At 35.0% G+C, this 25,444-nt stretch overlaps 1 protein-coding gene across 1 annotated transcript in view; it reads right to left on the bottom strand.

Annotated features, from left to right (window-relative positions):
- Nucleotides 1–1,211: 1,211 nt before the first annotated feature.
- The window catches only part of LOC149800064 (ribonuclease H2 subunit B-like), a 57,642-nt gene continuing 33,409 nt past the window's right edge, over nucleotides 1,212–25,444 (bottom strand). The window contains exons 7-11 of the mRNA XM_089959616.1: nucleotides 24,437–24,539; nucleotides 21,232–21,313; nucleotides 17,118–17,172; nucleotides 12,538–12,621; nucleotides 1,212–2,536 (exon numbers count right to left, since the gene is read on the bottom strand). Coding sequence (XP_089815742.1) covers nucleotides 2,441–2,536; nucleotides 12,538–12,621; nucleotides 17,118–17,172; nucleotides 21,232–21,313; nucleotides 24,437–24,539 — 420 coding nt within the window. The 3' untranslated portion in view covers nucleotides 1,212–2,440. The remainder of the gene's footprint in view (nucleotides 2,537–12,537; nucleotides 12,622–17,117; nucleotides 17,173–21,231; nucleotides 21,314–24,436; nucleotides 24,540–25,444) is intronic.

The raw sequence follows: 25,444 nt of genomic DNA, 5'->3' as shown, positions 1-25,444 counted from the left end.
TATGGAACAAATAATTTACATGGATGATTGCGTAATGGGAGCAGACAGACTGTTTTTAAAAAACCACTTAGGAGATGATATAAAATATGGACTATATCAAGAAAAATCTGGTTCAGGACAAGAGAAAAGCAGAATTCCGCTTTAAAATGGAGAAAAATTATGTCTGATGATTAGGATATTCAAGTTCTGTTGGAGAGAGAGAGAGGCACCTATAACTGTTATGTAGGTAAGCACAAAATAAACATTATATCACTGCTATGTAGATAAGCACAAAATATACATATTATTATATCATTGTTATGTACGTAAGCACAAAATATACCAATCTGAAGACTTCTGGTTTTGAGTTATAAATATACATTTAATTTTGCTGCTAACCTAGCTCTGCAGCTGGTTAGAATTCTTATCACAGAATCCAGAACAAAAACAAAAAAACATACTGACAAATTATTCACATACAACACTCACTTTAACCAGTCTACATGTCTAGCGTTCGCTGACTGATTGTAAAGTCAACAAATTCTGCAATGAGCCAGATGAAATGCTCAACCAGAGTGCTGTATTACATCATTCTCATAATCTTTTAAAATTTGTAAAATGCTATCTCCCAGTACAGGCTTTTTCCTTTTTTCTCATCTGACATTTTTTAAAGTTTAAAAAGATACCTCTCCTGTAATATTTTTGTCCTATAATGTCCATGAGTTACATCAATAAAGTGTCTGCTACCCAATTCGTTTCATTAACATAATGTTGTTGTTGTAGGGTTTAACGACATTTTTCAGCACATGATAGGCTATACATGGCAGCCAGTATTAATGGTGGAGGAAGAACCCGGAAAGAACCACTGACCCACGAGAAGGTACTGGCAAGCTTTCTCACATACCCACATTGGCCGAATCAGAGACTCAAACCCATGCAGGCAGAGGTGAGATGGCAGTGATCTGTTACAGAGAGTGCTTTAGACCACTCGACCACCCCACCCAAATTAACATAATGAATTTGTGAGATAAATCTTCAGACTGAAGAAGAAAAAAAAACAACCTACATAAATGTGTCATATACAGCTGCTATAAATAGAAAATAATGAACATACAGTTTAGGTCTATGTTAGACTATGCTAGTCTTACACAGCAGTCTTGTCTTTTTTAGAATATTCTCATTCTGATACGGTGTGGGGTTAAAGAGATCATAATTAAAATGACAAACAAAACTTATATGCTTTAATTTTTTAATGCACCAAAAACAAGATGACAAATGATTATGCCAAAAGCATCATGGTTGGCATGAATGTAAATAGCACAATATATCTCTAGAGACAATGTACACCTACCATAATTCTGGAAATAACTCTAATCATTAATCAACATTACAGTTCATGCTAGTAGTTTCTAAATTTCAACATTCGAAAATATATGGTGAAGGTACTCACAGTTTTATCTTAAACCCAAGAAAAAGAAAACCATCAGAATCAACCTAACAATAAATTATGCCAACAATGAATTTCTTTTGTGGTTCTAAATAAATACTGTACATTACTGCAAACTTCGAAAATCAACCTGATGAAAACCGTTACAGATCATCATTCAACAATCATAATCTGAAAACACAATAAACCACTTACATCTGAACAGGTACATTTTATCTCTATAGAAATTATGCCATCATTTTATCTCTACAGAAATTATTCCATCATTTTATCTCTACAGAAATTATTCCATCATTTTATCTCTATAGAAATTATGCCATCATTTTATCTCTATAGAAATTATGCCATCATTTTATCTCTATAGAAATTATTCCATCATTTTATCTCTACAGAAATTATGCCATCATTTTATCTCTATAGAAATTATGCCATCATTTTATCTCTATAGAAATTATGCCATCATTTTATCTCTATAGAAATTATGCCATCATTTTATCTCTATAGAAATTATTCTATCATTTTATCTCTATAGAAATTATGCCATCATTTTATCTCGATAGAAATTATGCCATCATTTTATCTCTATAGAAATTATGCCATCATTTTCATAAAAAAATAATGATGTTCACACTAGGTATGATAAATCGACGATGTGATAAAACGTACATTTGGAGCAAATCAGTTCATTAATAATATATTTATAGCATGACATCATCCCTTGTGGTAAAAAAAAAGACTTTAATACAACATTTATAATTGCTTATAAATCAGGTTCAATGGCAAACAACAAAGACCCGGATCTGCAATCATGTAATGCACCAGCAGATCAGAGTCCATGTTATTTGTTCCACCAAAGAGTCCTAACAAACTGCATGTACCCAGATTTGCCAGAGGCAGATCAGGGTCTACGCAGTTTACAATCGGATCTGACTTTTGACTGACTGTATATATAGTACCGTCTTTAGCTAGTTAGATGACGATAATTTCGTTTCTTGTTATAACCAAGGCGGGTCATCAAGTTTTTGATTTTGGAGAAAAGAAACTTGAGATGCTTTTCATGCCAGTTTTGTCCACTTGGCTTAATTTCTTCTGTGCAGCAGAGAGCTTAGACTGAAATAAGAAATAGGCACATGATATTAAAAGCCTACAGAAGAGACTCACACTCTAGTAGTCAATTCCCCCCACCCCCTTTAGGGATTTAGGAGCATTTCTTCTCTGCAACTGCTACATGCTGACACTTTCTTCTATTTTTTGTCAATAACAAGATTTTAAAAGTAGCCATTATGGCAGCCATATTGGACATCAAATCAGTGTCATTTTCATTTAGTAACAATTAGACCATGGTACAAATTTGTCGAGTTTCAAAGCAATCCTCTAAGAAGTTTAAAAGGAGCAGCAATAACAAAGTGGCACTAATTGACTAACTGATGGCCACAACCCTTATAGTTTTTCTGAGCATTATCACCCTGTTTTCACATCTTCATAAGTTTTGCCACCCTCAACAAAAAATTGTGGTGACCCTCCAGAACATCTCTGCAACCCTGATTTGGGTCATGACCTGGTGCTTGGGTGTCACTGTATTTAAGGAACAAGCCTGCTCGAACCCATCATACCAAAAAACTGACCCGTGGTAAGATTTTACTGTATGGACAAATGCACCTTCATAGTGACCTCATGTAAGACTTAACTGTATGGACAGATGGACATTCATAGTGACCTCATGTAAGACTTAACTGTATGGACAGATGGACATTCATAGTGACCTCATGTAAGACTTAACTGTATGGACAGATGGACATTCATAGTGACCTCATGCTAGACTTAACTGTATGGACAGATGGACATTCATAGTGACCTCATGCTAGACTTAACTGTATGGAAAGATGGACATTCATAGTGACCTCATGTAAGATTTAACTGTATGGATAGATGGACATTCATAGTGACCTCATGTAAGACTTAACTGTATGGACAGATAGACATTCATAGTGACCTCATGTAAGACTTAACTGTATGGACAGATGGACATTCATAGTGACCTCATGTAAGACTTAACTGTATGGACAGATGGACATTCATAGTGACCTCATGTAAGACTTAACTGTATGGACAGATGGACATTCATAGTGACCTCATGCTAGACTTAACTGTATGGACAGATGGACATTCATAGTGACCTCGTGCTAGACTTAACTGTATGGAAAGATGGACATTCATAGTGACCTCATGTAAGATTTTACTGTATGGATAGATGGACATTCATAGTGACCTCATGTAAGACTTAACTGTATGGACAGATGGACATTCATAGTGACCTCATGTAAGACTTAACTGTATGGACAGATGGACATTCATAGTGACCTCATGTAAGACTTAACTGTATGGACAGATGGACACTCATAGTGACCTCATGTAAGACTTAACTGTATGGACAGATGGACATTCATAGTGACCTCATGTAAGACTTAACTGTATGGACAGATGGACATTCATAGTGACCTCATGCTAGACTTAACTGTATGGAAAGAAGGACATTCATAGTGACCTCATGTAAGATTTTACTGTATGGAGACATGGACATTCATAGTGACCTCATGTAAGACTTAACTGTATGGACAGTGGACATTCATAGTGACCTCATGTAAGACTTAACTGTATGGACAGATGGACATTCATAGTGACCTCATGTAAGACTTAACTGTATGGACAGATGGACATTCATAGTGACCTCATGTAAGACTTAACTGTATGGACAGATGGACATTCATAGTGACCTCATGCTAGACTTAACTGTATGGAAAGAAGGACATTCATAGTGACCTCATGTAAGATTTTACTGTATGGATACATGGACATTCATAGTGACCTCATGTAAGACTTAACTGTATGGACAGATGGACATTCATAGTGACCTCATGTAAGACTTAACTGTATGGACAGATGGACATTCATAGTGACCTCATGTAAGACTTAACTGTATGGACAGATGGACATTCATAGTGACCTCATGCTAGACTTAACTGTATGGAAAGATGGACATTCATAGTGACCTCATGTAAGATTTTACTGTATGGATAGATTGACATTCATAGTGACCTCATGTAAGACTTAACTGTATGGACAGATGGACATTCATAGTGACCTCATGTAAGACTTAACTGTATGGACAGATGGACATTCATAGTGACCTCATGTAAGTTGTTGTTGTTGTTGTTCTAGGGTTTAACGCCATTTTTCAGCACAAGATAGGCCATATATGGCAGCCAGTATAACTGGTGGAGGAAGAACCCTGGAAAACCCAGGAAAGAACCACCGACCCACGAGAAGCTACTGGCAGGCTTTCCCACGTACCCACACTAGCCGAGCCTTGGACTCGAACATACGCAGACAGAGGTGAGATGGCAGTGATCCGGAACAGTGAGCGCTTTAGACCACTCGGCCACTCGGGGCCCCACCTCATGTAAGACTTAACTGTATGGACAGATGGACATTCATAGTGACCTCATGTAAGACTTAACTGTATGGACAGATGGACATTCATAGTGACCTCATGTAAGACTTAACTGTATGGACAGATGGACATTCATAGTGACCTCATGTAAGACTTAACTGTATGGTTGTTGTTGTTGTTGTTGTAGGGTTTAACGCCATTTTTCAGCACACGATAGGCTATACATGGCGGCCAGTATTAATGGTGGAGGAAGAACCCGGGAAATCCCCGGAAAGAACCACCGACCCTCGAGAAGCTACTGGCAAGCTTTCTCACATATCCACATTGGCCGAATCCGAGACTCACTTAACTGTATGGACAGATGGACATTCATAGTGACCTCATGTAAGACTTAACTGTATGGACAGATGGACATTCATAGTGACCTCATGTAAGACTTAACTGTATGGACAATGTACCTTCATAGTGACTCATGCTAGACTTAACTGTATGGACAGATGGACATTCATAGTGACCTCATGCTAGACTTAACTGTATGGACAGATGGACATTCATAGTGACCTCATGTAAGACTTAACTGTATGGACAGATGGACATTCATAGTGACCTCATGTAAGACTTAACTGTATGGACAGATGGACATTCAGTGACCTCATGTAAGACTTAACTGTATGGATAGATGGACATTCATAGTGACCTCCTGTAAGACTTAACTGTATGGACAATGTACCTTCATAGTGACTCATGCTAGACTTAACTGTATGGACAGATGGACATTCATAGTGACCTCATGTAAGACTTAACTGTATGGACAATGTACCTTCATAGTGACCTCATGTAAGACTTAACTGTATGGACAGATGGACATTCATAGTGACCTCATGTAAGACTTAACTGTATGGACAGATGGACATTCATAGTGACCTCATGTAAGACTTAACTGGATGGACAGATGGACATTCATAGTGACCTCATGTAAGACTTAACTGTATGGACAGATGGACATTCATAGTGACCTCATGTAAGACTTAACTGTATGGACAATGTACCTTCATAGTGACTCATGCTAGACTTAGCTGTATGGACAGATGGACATTCATAGTGACCTCATGTAAGACTTAACTGTATGGACAGATGGACATTCATAGTGACCTCATGTAAGACTTAACTGTATGGACAGATGGACATTCATAGTGACCTCATGTAAGACTTAACTGTATGGACAGATGGACATTCAGTGACCTCATGTAAGACTTAACTGTATGGATAGATGGACATTCATAGTGACCTCCTGTAAGACGTAACTGTATGGACAATGTACCTTCATAGTGACTCATGCTAGACTTAACTGTATGGACAGATGGACATTCATAGTGACCTCATGTAAGACTTAACTGTATGGACAATGTACCTTCATAGTGCCCTCATGTAAGACTTAACTGTATGGACAGATGGACATTCATAGTGACCTCATGTAAGACTTAACTGTATGGACAGATGGACATTCATAGTGACCTCATGTAAGACTTAACTGTATGGACAGATGGACATTCATAGTGACCTCATGTAAGACTTAACTGTATGGACAGATGGACATTCAGTGACCTCATGTAAGACTTAACTGTATGGACAGATGGACATTCATAGTGACCTCCTGTAAGACTTAACTGTATGGACAATGTACCTTCATAGTGACTCATGCTAGACTTAACTGTATGGACAGATGGACATTCATAGTGACCTCATGTAAGACTTAACTGTATGGACAATGTACCTTCATAGTGACCTCATGTAAGACTTAACTGTATGGACAGATGGACATTCATAGTGACCTCATGTAAGACTTAACTGTATGGACAGATGGACATTCATAGTGACCTCATGTAAGACTTAACTGTATGAACAGATGGACATTCATAGTGACCTCATGTAAGACTTAACTGTATGGACAATGTACCTTCATAGTGACTCATGCTAGACTTAACTGTATGGACAGATGGACATTCACAGTGACCTCATGTAAGACTTAACTGTAAGGATAATGTACCTTCATAGTGACTCATGCTAGACTTAACTGTATGGACAGATGGACATTCATAGTGACCTCATGCTAGACTTAACTGTATGGACAGATGGACATTCATAGTGACCTCATGTAAGACTTAACTGTATGGACAATGTACCTTCATAGTGACCTCATGCTAGACTTAACTGTATGGACAATGTACCATCATAGTGACCTCATGTAAGACTTAACTGTATGGACAAATGGACATTCAGAGTGACCTGAAGTAACTAGATGGACAAGTATAAAACTATATTCTACAATCACATTTGTGGTGGCTCATACAACTAGAAGACATGCAGACAAGACAATTCCAGGGATTTATGACCACTGCATGCTTGTCAGTATGGAAGCACAGTTTTGTAGAGGAGAGAGCTAGGTGATGATGGTCATACAGTAGACAAGTTAAGGCATATTTGTAAAAGAAGACAGGGTGAAAATGATCATTAAAAAGACGAGTTTAGGCACATTTGTAAAGGAAGACTGGGTAATGATGGCCATACAGTAAAGGAGTTAAGCCATATTTGTAAAGGAAGATTGGGTGACGATGGTCGTACAGTGAGTAATGAAGGTCATGCAGTAGACGAGTTAAGACACATCTGTAAAGGACGACACCGCTAGTAAGATTTTGCACATGGAGGAACTACAGCCATGCCCCTCTCCAACCTCCGTTTTTTATTTCATACCCCCACTCCCTAACCATGTCCCAGGCACTTTAACCCATAATCCATCACATGTTTCCTTTCCTATCACTCTGTGTTTAAACATTTGGTAACAAAAATTTATTAAAATATACCCCTGTTACTGCAATTCTGCTGAATATCATGCAGAACACTGATCAACTCAGCCAAGCTTCTCATAAAACTTGGCTGAAATCCAAAATTACTTAAGGGAACTAGTGTATACAAATTAAAGTGGGTGGGTGTCATAATATCAAGGGTTATAATGTTGTCATAATACTGACACTTCAAACTTATTCAAGGACTCGTTATCAACCTACATAACCAATTTGGTCAAATGCAATAATAATGGAGTTATTTGTGGAAATGAAGTGTGATGGATGGATAGATGATTCTTCCAAATAGACAAATAAAAGTGCCAATTTAAAATCTCTTATTCTTAGAAAACAAATGGGAGTGGGCAGGACACAACCAAGGAAGCAAAAAGCCAAATATCTACTATATTCACTTCCCATCCCACAGAACAAAACTGATATATATCAATTCTTGATATAAGACTAACTATAGTCAATTTGGTATGAGAAATTCCAATCCAATGTTTACTGTATATACATTACTCACTTGTAACATAGATCAAAAACTACACAGACCCAGATATGTTGCCATAAAGTGTGCCAGTAGACCTAGGTCTCTGCAGTTTGTTAGCAGTAATCAGTAGAACACAGACCCAGATCTATCAACAATATCTAGTCAGGGTGTATGTTGTGGTGTGTAAAGTTTGCAGTAGGACCTAGCCTTTAAGCAAGAATATGCAGTAATTCTTGTTATAATTTTCAAACAAACATGTCATTACCTGACTACAGGGGGTCCAGAGTGGCTGAGTGGTCCAAAGCGCTCACCTTCCCGGATCACTGCCATCTCACATCTGTCTGCATGGGTTCGAGTCTCAGGCTCGGCTAAATGGGTATGTGAGAAAGCCTGCCAGTAACTTCTCATGGGTTGGTGGTTCTTCCCAGGGTTTTCCAGGGTTCTTCCTCCACCAGTTATACTGGTTGCTATGTATAGCCTATTTTGTGCTGAAAAATGGCATTAAACCCTACAACAACAACCTGACTACAATTATATCTTCATTAGAGATAAAATGTAATTACCTGGCTGTACAAAGGTTCTGATTTCGATAGAGATTTGCCATTACCTGGTTGTACAATGCTCTTACTTTAATGGAGATAAGATGTTATTACCAGGCTGTACAAAGGTTCTGATTTCAGTAGAGATATGCCATTACCTGGCTGTACAATGCTCTGACTTTAATGGAGATAAGATGTTATTACCAGGCTGTACAAAGGTTCTGATTTCAGTAAAGATATGCCATTACCTGGCTGTACAATGCTCTGGATTTACTGGAGAAAAGATGGCATTACCAGGCTGTACAAAGGTTCTGATTTCAGTAGAGATATGCCATTACCTGGCTGTATAAATGCTCCAACTTTACTGGGAATAAAATGTAATTACCAGGCTGCACAATGGCTATGCTTTCAGTAGATATTATATTACCCAGCTGCACAAATGCTCTGACTTTACTAGAGATAAATGCCATTACTTTGCTGTACAATGACTTCACTAGAGAAATGTAATTACCTGGCTGTACAATTCTGACTTCACTAGAGGAAACATATCATTACCTGACTGCATAATGCTCTGAATTCACTAGAGATAATGCCATTACCTGACTTGACAAAATGCGCTGACTTCACTGAAGATGAAATGTTGTTACCTGGTTTTACAGGGTTCCGACTTTACCAGAGAGCAGTAATTACCTGGCTGTATGTACAATGCACTGAGAGAAATGTCATTACCCTGCTGTACAATGATATGACTTCAATAGAAATATGTCTTTACCTGACTATTTTTGCTCTGACTTCACTAGATATAAGATGCAATAAATTTAAAAAGCATTCTGCACAAGTGCAATATCTAAACTGGAACAATATCAAGGTGATATTGATGTCTCTGCCAGTAATTCTAGATTAATCATCCAATATAAAATTCAAACTATTTTGTATAGTGTGTCTCTGTACTGATACCAACTGGCTTATTGTAACTGCACATATTGCTTATGCTATGGCAAGAGTGATATGGGTGGGGATGATCAACCCTACAGAAAATGATTACAGATACACAAAACATATTTGGCTGGCATTTTTCAGTTTCAAAGAATCTTGACTGATATGGAGTCAAATTTTTTCAGAAATGAGTGACAATAAACTTGACACGGGTGTTCCAAATATTATACAAAACTTTACATAGGTCTTTCTGTTATTATACCAAAACCTGAGAGGTCTTTCTGATATTATACTAAAACCTGAGAAGTCTTTCTGATATTATACTAAAACCTGACAGGTCTTTCTGATATTATACCAAAACTTGACATAAATTTTCTCATATTAAGACCCATACCAAACTTTTGTAGAGTTCCTTCAAACATTATTTAGCAGAAGTAAAATTCAGCAATGCAAGGCAGTTGAACAGGGGCCATAACTCAGTACAATTTTGATTGCAATGAGCCTGACCTAGGACTTGATAATTTTAATTTATCATAAAATTGCATAAATTTAGCATCATTACAATTTCAGGAATATTGTTGATTTGGCATGTTATACCTGGTTTCAAATGGCATCATGAATGTATCTGATGATTCATCTAAAACTGCAATAATGCTAAAATAAACAAGCTTCCATTACAAGGATTTTAATAATTCCATACTATCCCTTCCTCCATTAACACTAGCTGAATGTATTCCAATCTTACTCTAATGGCCAAGGTGTCTGTAATGTTAAAACTAACCATGCTGTCCCAGGGATTCTCCTTGCAGGGGTATGCAGGTAACAACCTTCCAGCTTTTACAATCAGTCACTATTATACCAATTTGTTTTTATTAAAGATTTTCCTCTCTTTAAAAAAAAAATATTTTAACAATTATTTATGCTGAAAATGACTGCCAAACAAGAAGGAAGATGAATGTATAACTTAACTGTTCAGGGGTTACCACCCTTCCTGGACCGTACCAACTTTTGGTAAGTCTTTTTTGGTGCCAAAAATCTGCATTACAAATGCCTTGAATTATCATGAGTGAACACAATGCATGCCCTTCAAGTATATTTTAAACCCATAAACTGTATGCATACTGTTCAGGTTGGAATAATTGAAACCCATGTAAAAGAAACTCTCTTTGTACATGATTCATATATTTATAAATGCAGCACAAGGTATGAGTGGCAATGACATTCTTTACACCATACAATAGCAACATAATTTTTCTTAAGGACATGGCATAACTCAAATGATGCAAACATTAGTCACCTGAAGACATGGCATAAGTCAAATAATTGGGAAATAAATCATCTGAAGATATGGCATAACCTGAATGACTCAAACATCATTCATTTGAAGTTGTGGCATAACTTGAATGACTTGTACATTAATCATCCTAAGATGTGGCATAACCTGAATGTCTCAAAAATCAGTCATCTGAAGACATGGCATACTCAAATGACTCGAACATTTAGCATTTGAAGTCACTGCATAACTCAAATATGGACCAAATGAAGATGTGGCATAACCTGAAAGACTCAAACATCAATCATCTGACATCATGGCATCACTCAAATTATTCAAACATTAATCATCTGAAGACATTGCATAACTTGATGGACCCAAACATCAATCATCTGAAGACATGACATAGTTCAAATGACTTGAACATCGATCATCTGAAGACACAGCATAACTTGAAAGACAAACATCAATCATCCATAGCATAGCTCAAACTACAAACACTGATCATCTGTGAGTTTGTGTGATTTTAAATTTTAACGTAGCTATAACAATTTTTCAGTCATATCACCATGATGTCTGCAGTGTAGCAGTTTATAGTGATGTCTAGCACTGGGGCATCAAGCTGCAAATGTGAAGCATGAAGTCCCACCTAGTCATATTATCCTGACACCGGGCTGACCAGTCCTAACACTAACCTGTTAATGCTGAGCACCTAGCAAGTCAGCTGTTAGTACCATTGTTAGAAGTCTTTGGTATGACTTGGCCTGGGTTCAAACCCATGACCTCCCGCATCCAAGACAGATGCTCTAACCACTAGGTCACGGGAGCGGTTTCAATCATCTGAAGACATGGCATAACCTGAATAACCTAAACATCAATCATCTATAGACATGACAAAACTTGAAAGACTCAAACATCAATCATCTGAAGACACTGCATAACTCAAATGTTTTATTTGCAACATAAAGCAAACTCTTGTCTTGGATAACTCGAAACAACTGAAATCTGAACTCCAAATCAGGTCCAGATTATCCTGAGTTTTCAAAGTCCTGCTGTATTTGTAATTGTGTAAACAGACTCAAACAAATGGGCATAAATGCAAATACTTAACAAAGTTACTTACATTTTATCTAGGTCGCAATAACTGTTTTGCAAACAGTGGGTAATTGTTCTTAACATGAATCAATCCATCAAGTTTCATGACTGCAAATGAAGCCTTTGCAAAGAAAAGACTGAAATTCTGAAAATTTCCTTCGATACTAAGGCCAATACAGTAATGTTGTTGTTATTGTTGTTGTAGGGTTTAGTATCATTTTTCAGCACACGATAGGCTATACATGGTGGTCAGTATTAATGGTGGAGGAAGAACCCGGGAAAACCCCAGAAAGAACCACTGACCCACGAGAAGCTACTGGCAAGCATTCTCACTTACCCACATTGGTCACTAATACAGTAACAGTAGTAACAACCACCATAAACACAAAATTTATCAAGTCATATACACGCTCTACAGTTATATCAACAAAGTTAATGTAAGCTATGGGATGGGTCTAGGAAATAATTCATGGATAATATTTACCTTTGACTTGGCTTTGTCCTCCTGGAATTGTTCCCCCATTTTACTATAATCCTCTGTGGGAGTTATATCTTCTAACTTCACTTTCTGTCAAAAGAACCAGTACTCCACATGTAAGGCTGCAGTGTTTACAAGAATAAATGACCTAGCTTAGATTACTGTCTGCAAACATTGACAAAATCACATAACTACGTAAATAAACATTTACATGGCTGTTAGTGATGCAGGGACCACCTGTTACAATTAAATTAAAATGTGGCATCATGGTGAAAAAGCAGAAGTTACTGAGAATTGCTTGCACTGTTCACAGCACAACATATACATTTACATTAGGTTAATTTACCAGTTACATTATCATTACTAATGCTAACAAGTTCTTTAAACTGTGTTATTTACTTTTAAAATAAAACATGGTCATTAACAAAAAAAATGTAACTTTTTTAAAAATAAAAATCATTTCAAGTTTTAAGCCAATGCAAGTTCTTAGTTGTTGTAGATCCGACAAAAGCATTGCTATATTAGTCAGGTATTACATCTGGTTGCACCAGTGATTTTGTTTCTTCATATATATATATATATATATATATATATATATATATATATATATATAGATGTGATAGATTAGATTAGATTAAATAGATAGATAGATTGACAGACAGATAGATGAATAGACAGACAGATTAGATTAGACAGATAGACAGACAGATAGATAGATGGATAGACAGATTAGATTAGATCAGACAGATATTAGTGTATGTAACAATATGAACAATACACTAAGAACATAAAAATGTTTACGTAAATGGAAAGATTTTATGCCACAAAGATATCTAACAAAATGAATCCAATCATAATAAGAAGTAAAAGATGTACAACAAATTACCACAAGTTGAGCAAGGTATGACATGCATACACATCATTAATGGCTACACAAACAAATATCAGCTGTAAGCCTAATGCACAGATCTGGCTATAGGTTGAGTTTTAATTTGGTTCAATGAAACAGCACAATCGTAATGCACGGATTGATTTATTATATGAATGCTATTATGAGTGAATGGGACCAGCAACTGCGTAGTCTTGGCAAAATATGCATTCTGACACTGCTACATACGACCGCATCGCAAAAACGAGGATAAACTCCACCGACCTTTATTTACTCTCCTAAAAACAACAGCTCATACCATTCTAAATTTTAAAAAATGTTTAAAAAAAGGCTGGCTACCAATGTCTGAATTTCTTTTAGCTATGTATATAGTGTTTTACAGCTTCTGTCATAAACCAGACTAAAGTATATGTAGATTATTTCCAAGTCTGGTTCCCTGCTTCGTATGCTACCTGCGCTATTCGCTGCTATACGTATAAGGGTGAGCAACACAGGGGCATAAAAAGCAGGAAACCAGACTAATTATTCCTGTACTTAGCCTGCTTCCCAGCCTTACTAAGTTACTGCAGGACCCAGCATCCATATCACTGACTGTATCGCGAGAACAGACAGATACCAGTGACATATGTGTAATCCATTGTTACAAAGACCGCTTGATTAGTAATGATTGTTCTGATAAAAAACAAACATAAAAGGAATATTTAAAAAAAGGACTGTTGCTACCGGTGATAGATGCTACAGTCTGTAAACCAGACTAATGTGCATGTCCCGAATTGCCGCTGTAGTGCCAAAGTTAGTAGTTGCATATATTGTTTGTGTATAGAGTTATTCCGTATTGCCAGGGATGAACATGGGCATTGTCTATTAAACCAGCAAGAGAGAATCATTTGCGGGATTCGACTGATAGTGTTCAAGACTTGTGATGTTTGTTTTATTTCCCACCGAAGTTAAGTAATTACATCGCAATCACAAAGCTGTTGTCTATTAAAGCTGGTGTGACCAGGTTATACACTTTGCTTTTAGAATTAATCACTGTATGTCAGCACTGAGTGAAGCCATTGACATTTGTCTCTGGGTAAAAATGGTTCTGTTTCTGGATGAGATAATTGTTTCTTTTTATTTCATTAATTGTTAGATATGCAATGCACATGTATAGATTTGTCATATTTTCCCACAGCTCAGTCAAAACCATTTTTGCGTTCAATATTATGATTGAGCACTAACAATTTTAACACCCTGAATCTTAATAACAATGGACAAACCTACAACTAAAAAGAGACAAATTTTAAGGCTGGAGAATATAATTATTGTAATTAAAAGAAGTGAAAAAAGCAAACCACTCAAAAAAAAGGCAGTTTCAAAGTCAGTAAAACAAATTCAGGTTGTTATAAAGGAAAACAAGTAATTCAGATATGATTTATTATGCTAAAATATGCAATCTTCAATGGTAAATGTGATTTCATGTTTAATGATAGAAGTATATCTTTGTTGCTATATTATATTGTTTTTAGATGAATGCATACAATATTTTAGCAAGAACTATTAATAAAGAACAGAATATATGTACAGTGATTGTGGTTATTTTTCTTGAAATTGTTCTGAAACTGGACCATGGAAACTGGTCTTTTTGTACAAATCTGCTATGAGAGATGACCCGTCTTGAGAGACTGTTTTTTGTTGGCAGAAGAGGCAGTCTCTCTTAACAGGTTTTACTGTACTGTGTACCCTGTACACATTTTGAGATTTTGGTAAACATTGCAGCCTTATGTTATGCACAAACAAATATTTGTCAAGACTACATAATTAAAAAAATATCCATAATAAACTGGTTAACTGCAACTGGTGTACAGAAAATGAATTCAGTGTCAACATTTTTTAAAAACAAATCTAATGACCATTTTGGGAAAGTACCTAACTTTTGACTATCTAGGCCAAATTCATGACCACAAATGACTCTTGCATAGCACATTTTTGTGTTGATAAAACCATTAGGTCCTTTAAATTTTGCAGGGGAAGAATCATCTTAAGGGAGACAACTCAGCTGATTTGTCACATTAAATTGAACATTTCTCTTTTCATGTATAAGTTTTAATAAATCTAAGAATCTGATTCAACCCAATTCATCAAATCTTTTTATTATCACTGAAAATTCTCAATATTAAAAAAGATTGGTATCCCTATTTGTCATGAAGAAAGTTATTACTAGATCTGGTATCACTATCTGTCATGAGTCAAACCCACTAGAATTGGTATTCAATTTACAAAGAAAGTCATACCTACTAGTTTTTGGTATCCCAATTTGTCATGAAAAAAATCATTACCTAATTGTTTTGGTATCCCTATTCAACATGAAACAAGTCATAACTACTTGATTTGGTATCCCTATTTATCATGAACACATACTTATTAGATCTGGTATCCCTATTTATCACGAAATCATACTTATTAGATTTAGTATCCCTATTTATCATGGAAGTCATACTTATTAGATTTGGCATCCCTGTTTATCATGAAGTCATACCTATTTGATTTTGTATCCCTATTTGTCAAGATTTTGTATCCTTATTTGTCACGAAAGAAGTCATACCTACTAGATTTGGTATCCTGAATTGTCGTTAAGTCATACCTGCTAAATTTAGTATCCCTATTTATCATGTAGACAGTCATACCTACTAGATTTGGTATCCATATTTGTCATTAGTATATATCTACTAGATTTGGTATCCCTATTTGTCATTAATACATACCTATTAGATTTGGTATCCCTATTTGTCATTAATGCATACCTACTGGATTTGGTATCCCTATTTGTCATTAATACATACCTGTTAGATCTGGTGTCCCTATTTGTCATTAATACATACCTACTAGATTTGGTATCCCTATTTGTCATTAATGCATACCTACTAGATTTGATATCCCTATTTGTCGTTAATACATACCTGTTAGATTTGGTATTCCTATTTGTCATTAATACATACCTATTAGATTTGGTATCCCTATTTGTCATTAATACATACCTTTTAGATTTGGTATCTCTATTTGTTATGATGAAAGTCATACCTAGCAGAACATGCATGAATGTTCAGTATTTTATACACAGGTGAGTCAGATAACACTTCACTTCATGAGAACTGGCAGTGCCAAATCTTCATATTTAGAAAATATTGTTCAAAGAGAACAAAATACAATGTAATGCACAGGTCAAAATTCAATATTAAAATTTTAAAACTTTATATTTAAAGGGAAAATTGTCTATCTTAATTAAACCCAATTCAATTTGAAGTGTTGTGTCTGTATTTTGAACAATGCATAAACTGAAAGACACCTCTTGGTTCCATTGACACAACAGTGTGCTATGCAATAAACTGAATGCAGAACTGCTGCCAGTCAAACCATTGCATATAAATCCACAAGATATCTTCTTTCTTTACAAACAGGTTTTCAAAATATCTTCATATGGTTCTAAATACTTAATATGGTCCTGGTGGGTTTAAGTGACTTCCAAAAACATTTTGATCCAACATTTTGCGAGATTACACCGTTGTTCTGACCCCCTTTTTCTCCATGCTTTCCATTTTCCCATGCCGCATACATAACAACTGTCATACAAATCTTTTAAATGTAATTTGTCACCTTCAATTTGCTTATCTAACATAGGAAAAATGTAACTCAAACAAAAAATAATTAAACTTACTTTAGATGGTGGATTCTCTGCTTCACTCTGTCTTTTTTCTGGAGCAGATGGTATCCTGCAACATAGTATCATGTATGATACCAAAAAAGCTTAATGACAAATGTTTGATTATGAACTATAATAATTATAAAAATTTACAAAAATATAAATTACAAATGAAAGTAATGCTGTTTTGTCTACTATGACATGTATGACAAATAAAACTACCCTGCATGCAAGTCTTGCAACACTATACAAGGACACCCTTATTTTAAAAAAGAAATTTTTCATCTTCTATTAAAGCTGGAGCATAAAAACATGACATATACTACGGGTTTTTGCAACACCTTGATAACTTTTTTCCAATTATCAGCATATTCTATTGATCATAACATTAAAAAGAAACAACAAAAAAGGTCAACTTTGCCATTTTTAAGTGACCAATCCATTTAATGAATAGATATAATTGTTTTAAATTGGAATGATACAAATTGCTTGAGAAATCAAATAGATATACTTAATTTTTATCTGTCTGCTTCTTATTTCTAAATTAAATATATATATATATATATATATATATATATATATATATATATATATATATATATATATATATATATATAACTTACTAGGACAAAGAAAAACATTTTAGCATTACCACGAATTGCACCGATATTAACAAGAACCCCTCTCTTCTTCAGCACTAACTCAATACTGAAACTTTGTGCATTATTGCATTCATTTTGCTGAAAGTCATCATTAATTACACTTTTTACCTTTAAGATTTAAATACTAAATGCATTTTAATGTGGTAAACGTTTTACAAGAGCAAAATTAACATGACATGAATCATCACTCCGACCGAGTATCTTTGTTTACATCATGTCACATGTACACTGAAAGATTTTCACTAAATAAGTACACCTCCTGGTTTCGGCACCGCTGCAGAACTTTTGAATGCCAATCTAAAATGACCCCAAAAGTCACAGAATATTTGTGAAAATAGCACAGCGATAGCTTGTTTTTTTTTTATTTTAGTGACGTTAAGTATTTACATGTTTACCTGGCTAATGTAACCATGCTAATATTACTTGGGAAGCAGAACGACATTTCAAAGCAGTACACCACTAATGGCTACAAATTCAGTATATGATAACAGGGATAGTTTGTCAAAGAATATGAAATTCAAAAAAAGTTTAAAAGTTGATGAACTGTCACCTTTTTCTTCTCATACATGTTTGTGTGTGAAAGAGAGAGAGATGGGGTGGGGTGGAAATGCCTGAATAACAATTAATAGGTCTGATTACCATCATAGAACGGGGGGCGGGGTGTAGGGTTACCACCCAACAAAGTTTTTTTTATCGCCCAAACCAATTTCAGGATTTAAAGCAATTAATAGGCTTGGATTGATTCAGAAAAGAAAAGATGCAGCATGACAAATAGACCAATTGTATTTAAAGGGAGATACCAAAACAAGCAGCTTGTAAAATTCAACAGTGAAATGAACAGTATTGAAATTACAACTTGTGTTAAGCCAACAAACCAAACTAATATGGATAGATGAATATTTCTTCAGGATTTTAACCTATACTATCTTATTTCATGAGCATACGATGATTATGCAAATACAAGATGACTGAATTTCATGAGCATATGATGATTATGCAAATACAAGATGACTGAATTTCATGAGTATACAATGATTATACAAATACAAGATGACTGAATTTCATGAGCATACGATGATTATGCAAATACAAGATGACTAAGAATTTTATGAGTATATGATAATTATGCAAATACAAGATGACTGAATTTCATGAGTATATGATGATTATGCAATTACAAGATGACTATGAATTTCATGAGCATATGATGATTATGCAATTACAAGATGACTGAATTTCATGAGTATATGATGATTAATTATGCAAATACAAGATGACTGAATTTCATGAGTATATGATGATTATGCAAATACAAGATGACTGAATTTCATGAGTATATGATGATTATGCAAATACAAGATGACTGAATTTTCATGAGTATATGATGATTATGCAAATACAAGATGACTGAATTTCATGAGTATACAATGATTATACAAATACAAGATGACTGAATTTCATGAGCATACAATGATTATGCAAATACAAGATGACTATGAATTTCATGAGTATATGATGATTAATTATGCAAATACAAGATGACTGAATTTCATGAGCATATGATGATTATGCAATTACAAGATGACTATGAATTTCATGAGTATATGATGATTATGCAATTACAAGATGACTGTATTTTATGAGTATATGATGATCAATTATGCAAATACAAGATGACTGAATTTCATGAGTATACGATGATTATGCAAATACAAGATGACTGAATTTCATGAGTATATGATGATTATGCAAATACAAGATGACTATGGGCTTAATAGATTTATAAATATTCACCAGGCAATCAAGTCTATTTATATGAATTACATCACTTCGTAGGATCATTTATATATATGAAAAAAGTCTCATGAGCACATGGAACAAAGGAAATAAAGTAGCAATAGACAAATAACTCAAATGTGATCTGGAAAAACAAGATAAATAAATCAAAATCTACCCATAATACTTTTAAAAATAAACAACTGGTACTAAGCATAACATGCACTACAGAAGCAATGTAGACTACAGGGGTCTATTTGATCAACTTAAAAGTCTTTAATTATCTTTATTTGAATTTCATGATAGGTTAAGCATTTCAATGACTAGATGAAAATGGTAAAGCATCTCAATGACCGTAAATGGTTAAGCATCTCAATGACTGTAGATTGTCAAGCATCTCAATGACCGTAAATGGTTAAGCATCTCAATGACTGTAGATTGTTAAGCATCTCAATGACCATAAATGGTTAAGCATCTCAATGACCGTAAATGGTTAAGCATATCAATGACCGCAAATGGTTAAGCATCTCAATGACTAGATTGTCAAGCATCTCAATGACAGCAGGTGGTTAAGGTGGCGCTCTACAGTTTCATATTTTGCACAGGGTTAAAATTTTAAAGAAAAAGAATTTCTCTAGTTTCCTCACTAGTTATACTGGCTATTTAACAAAGACCTTGTATATCTTAGGTATTGTTCAAAGAACGTTTAATTCCCTTTATTTTCGTATATGACTGATGGGTGTAATATGAGTTATAGAGTATACAGCTTGGTCTTACTAAAAAAAACTGCTAGCTCCACTTGCTCATTTTCACTTCCTGAACTTCAGAGGTAAATTGTCTAAAATAGAGCTGATAACTTTTTTAACATTTTATATATTTGGTAATTCATCCATTGCACTTTCAGAAGATGGTATTATCTAGTTGGGCAAAATTCATTTTCCCTATTTTAATAGGTGCTAAAGATAGTATACTTTAGACTAATTCAGGCTGATTTTTTTTTAAGCACAAGGGAGCAGTCATTTTAGCTAACAGTGTGCTTAGGTTATGTACAATTTCCATAAGTACAGTATTAAAGAAATATCAGCCACATTACATCAACGCAACATTCTCTCCACTGTGCATGTTTCAAATGCAAACGACACCTTACATACATCACTCGCTCAAATGTACATAATAACTGGAGATTGCCGCTAAACCTCTCAAAGACTGTAGATGGTAAGCATTTCAATAACTGTACATGGCAAAATTTCAAATGTGGTAATCCAAAATGTGTAGTCTTTTTCTTCTGAAAAAATCTGTAAGCAATAGGTTTTTCCAAAAAAATTTATTTATTAGTCAATTTATTATCTGTCCTACACAATGAGAACACATTCAACATTTTTCTTATTATATGCCAGTCAAATATGCTATTTCTTTAAGTCAAACATATCATGACTAAATTTGACCAAATCTGCTAAGTGGATTGGTTGGCTTGTTGGTTGGTTGGTTGATTGGTTGGTTTTAAGAGCTCTTTTAATGCTTTATTTGGCTTTATTTGATTATATAATGACAAGGAAATGGAACCCAAATGCTGGATATTTTATCTTAGGCATGACTACTATAAAGTTTGACACCTTTTGAAATACAGAAATTTTCAGACATGCATGCTTCATTATACAACAAAAACTTGGTACAATATTTGATCCACTTACCCAACGTATTGTCTAAGATCAGAACTCAAATCTTGTGGCAAATAGTCCGATATCATCCCATGGGCATAACGAAGGTAATCTTCTGCAATGCAGTACAGATGCATTTGTCATCTTAAAATGTTAAATCTATCTATCTCCCATTAATCTGGATTAGTGATTTTTACTCAAAATTTACTGACTTCTACTAATCCCTGCTAGTCATTCCAAATAAAGACTTACTCAATTCTATTTATACCTAGCTATTGATTCCTCTTAAATTCATATCTATTTGTAATTAGCACCTGATTCCTACTTGACTGACTCAATTATATTGATAATTAGCTACTGAGTCTTACTCAAGACTGACTCAGTTCTATTTATGATTAGCTATTGATTCATACTAGGGCATAACCGATTAGCATTTTTCTACTGATTTCCGATTCCGGATTTTGGGCATGAAATTTTTCCGATTCCGGATACAATTCAATTAATCGGAAATGCTAAATTAAAAGTTTTTTCAAATTAACTTTTTAAACCGTGTTACACACGTTTTGCATATCACACCGATGCCACAAGGGGAAAGATATGGCAGGACTATAGCAAAATGCAACGAAGTTCAAAGCCACAAAGAATCCATGAAATTTTTTATTTTTTTGCCAGTTCTGACCCATTCTTTGTTCAACAATTAGTTGATCTTGCCGCCAGGCTTTTATTTTCCCGCCTTAATCATTTATGTCGGCAAGCGGCCAGTTCCATCCTGTACTTTATTCAACAATTAGTTGATCTTGCCGCCATGCTTTAATGTCGTGGTCAAATAAAAATAAAACAGGCTTTTGTTTGGTCCTATAAAGTTGGCCTCTTGCGGAATCATTTTCTTTTAATACCTCATTAGCATGTGTCAATGTATTCAATATTATGCCTTCATTATTGAGGATGTTGACATAAACGGGTAGGACTGTATTATATATTTTAATAAATTTAAATCTTTCGGTCTAACTCAAGTATTATCGTTTCACCCCGTTGTGTTGACCATATTGGACTTTTCTGACTTCTTATTTAACTTTATTAACGCACTATCGAATGACACACAGTGTTAGACACGGTGCTATAGAAATTCAACTTTATTATTTTTATTATCCGAATCGGTCGTTCCTGCCTTTTCCGACTCCGATTAATCGGAAGTTCATACTATCCGGTGGAATCCGATTTCCGGATCAAAAGTCGGTTATGCCCTAATTCATACTCAACCTGTATTAAAACCTTCCAATAAGGATACATGTACATAAATGAAACCTTGCTATAAGGGACACATTCTGGAATAACTGAGGAAAATAAGCATGCAACTGCAGAATACACATTTATATCTGCCCCTAACTTTCAATTAAACTGCATTTTACAAAGTTATAACATAGAAACCATTTATTTTATACATCTGTTCACATGTTGGAAGATTTGAAGAACCATTTTGAATTCCATACTATTAACCAATTTGTCTTGACATAAAAGATAAATTATCTTTGTAAGTGAAAATATCTACAAACACATAAAATTATAAATGTTGACAGCACTGCAATGGGACGAGGTCAATAAGAAATGAAACTGAATATCACTGACAGAAATATGTTGACTCGAAACCACCATTCTCGTCTTGTGCAAGTAGCCAGTCTTGGAAATGACAGTTGCTGTTATAAGAGCCAGTCAGTGACTATTATCAATTTAACCTCACCAACATGGGATAATCCTTCCATTAACGGGCAACAATATGTACAGGAAAATAAAAGATTCTGCCCCGTCACTATCCCTTATAGACAGGTTCATCAAATCTACCTAGTAATTCAAGCCAATTATTATATTGCTATAGTATGGAGGGGAGAGTTGATGATGCAAACAGACAGCTGGGAGGGGTGGTATCCAACAGTTATTGATAGGATGACAGTTATTGACAGTTGGAATAGCCGTAAATGTCAGACCTTGTTAAGTCAAGCTATATCACAATCTAAAATTTCGTTAAAATATTTTCACTGATTCACAGGTTTTGCCAGTACATTAATGGAGATCACTGATTCAATCTTTTTCCTTCCTACGTCCATTACCTTTAGAAAAGTGTGTAGCCGTGGTATGTGACTCACTGTCTGGTTAAAGTTCCACTAAAATATCTTCATTGGTTCAAAAGTTAATGCTGGTCTAGGATATATGTCAGAGTTACATTTTTCGTTGCTATGACAATGATCTTGATCAAGAGATAGCTATGGTATGAGACACATAACTGGCTAAGTATCATTAAAAAAAGTCTAAAGTGGTTAAAAAGTAATACTCTACACAAGACAAGTCATAGATTTATATCTTCCATCACTATGAATTTGCTCTTGAGGAAGTGGACATGGTTATGACATGGACTAGTCAAAGATTTAGCACAACTGTGGTTGAAAGAGTATAATCCAAGAAAGGATAGAGCATTACCTTTTCTTATGCAATGACCTTGTCACTGATCCAGCGGATGTGGCATTGGTATGCAGTGACCCTGAAACTGATCCCAAGGATGTGGCTTTGATAAGCAGTGACCTTTAAACTGATCCTAAGGATGTGGATTTGGTATGCAGTGACCTTGAAACTGATCCCAAGGATGTGGCTTTGATAAGCAGTGACCTTTAAACTGATCCTAAGGATGTGGATTTGGTATGCAGTGACCTTGAAACTGATCCCAAGGATGTGGCTTTGATAAGCAGCACAGACTTTAAACAAGGATAGAAGACACAGAATGACATTTGATGTTGGCATGACCTTAATGCAAGAAGTGTTACTTTAGTATGTGACACACCATCTAGTCATGATATATAACTGAGGGAAGTTTCATAGAAATATCTTCACTGGTTCAATTTAAATTCCAGACAAAGATACAATTCACAGAATTAAATTTTCCTTTGCCATGACCTTTCCCTTGAGGCTGGGGCCAATGCAATTATATCCAATATACCTTCTAGTCTTTTTTCATGTTTGGGCAAAGTTTGATAAAAATCTCACTAACTCAGACAAAGTAATAGGCCAGACAAGTAAATATTAATGGATGGACAATGCAACAACATAATCAGCCTCACTTTAGCGAAGCATAAAAAAAAGAAAACTTTAAATGTCATAATAAGACAAGGAATTTAAATGATAACCTATAATTAAGTAAAAAAATTTATCAACATTTTGGCAGCTATTCAACATTTTGGTATGCCTGTACCTTTGGATCCTGTTGCCAACTTTTTACTCCTGACAAAGGTTGCACTATGAGCACCACAGACAGAAATGTTCTTCTTTTCCAATACTTCAGCCACTCGTTCTGTCTGAATTATTAAGAATTAAAACAGATTATTAAGAACTAAAATAGATTATTAAGAACTAAAATAGATTAAGAACCGAATAAATAAAAAATTAACTAGCAAAGCATGTTTTTACTACTATATGTTACTGAAATAAAATCACCAGTGCACTTATGCAAATGATGCAGTATAATACAGATCACCATGACCAATCTGTAGCATGATGAACATTTAGTGTAATACAGATCACCATGACCAATCTGTAGCATGATGAACATTTAGTATAATACAGATCACCATGACCAATCTGTAGCATGATGAACATTTAGTATAATACAGATCACCATGACCAATCTGTAGCATGATGAACATTTTGTATAATACAGATCACCATGACCAATCTGTAGCATGATGAACATTTTGAATAATACAGATCACCATGACCAATCTGTAGCATGATGAACATTTAGTACAATACAGATCACCATGACCAATATGTTGCACGATGAACATTTTTCCTGATTAATTAACCCACTGCACTTCATGCATGATTGGCATTCACACCTGAAATAATGTAAGGCACAGATCATGTTGCATAAACTTGGTCATATTTTTTTAGGTCTGTCCTTAGAATGAATCCATTCATCAAGTTGAAAGGCTGTTTATACCAATTAGTCTGGAGACTGGAGTTTATGAAAAGTCACCATAAAATACTTTTTGTGATATCAAATAGTTCTAAAAATAAACCAACCCCTCAGGTCATATGTACATGCCAATATGTCTAACAAATGAATTACAAAAATTCAACTTGCAAGCATGAAAAGTAGGTCTTGTGACCTTATTGTGGTCAGGTATTGAGTAGTACTCCTTAAGATAAATCAAAGTACAGCGTGACCCCGCTATAGCATGCTCTGTTATAACACAAATTC

The sequence above is a fragment of the Sinohyriopsis cumingii genome, chromosome 5 (genome assembly GCF_028554795.1).
Source record: "Sinohyriopsis cumingii isolate HCF-2022 chromosome 5, ASM2855479v2, whole genome shotgun sequence".
In the NCBI taxonomy this organism is placed as follows: domain Eukaryota; kingdom Metazoa; phylum Mollusca; class Bivalvia; order Unionida; family Unionidae; genus Sinohyriopsis; species Sinohyriopsis cumingii.
The sequence above is the reverse complement of the archived record's forward strand: the minus strand, read 5'-3'. Positions and strand labels throughout refer to the sequence as shown.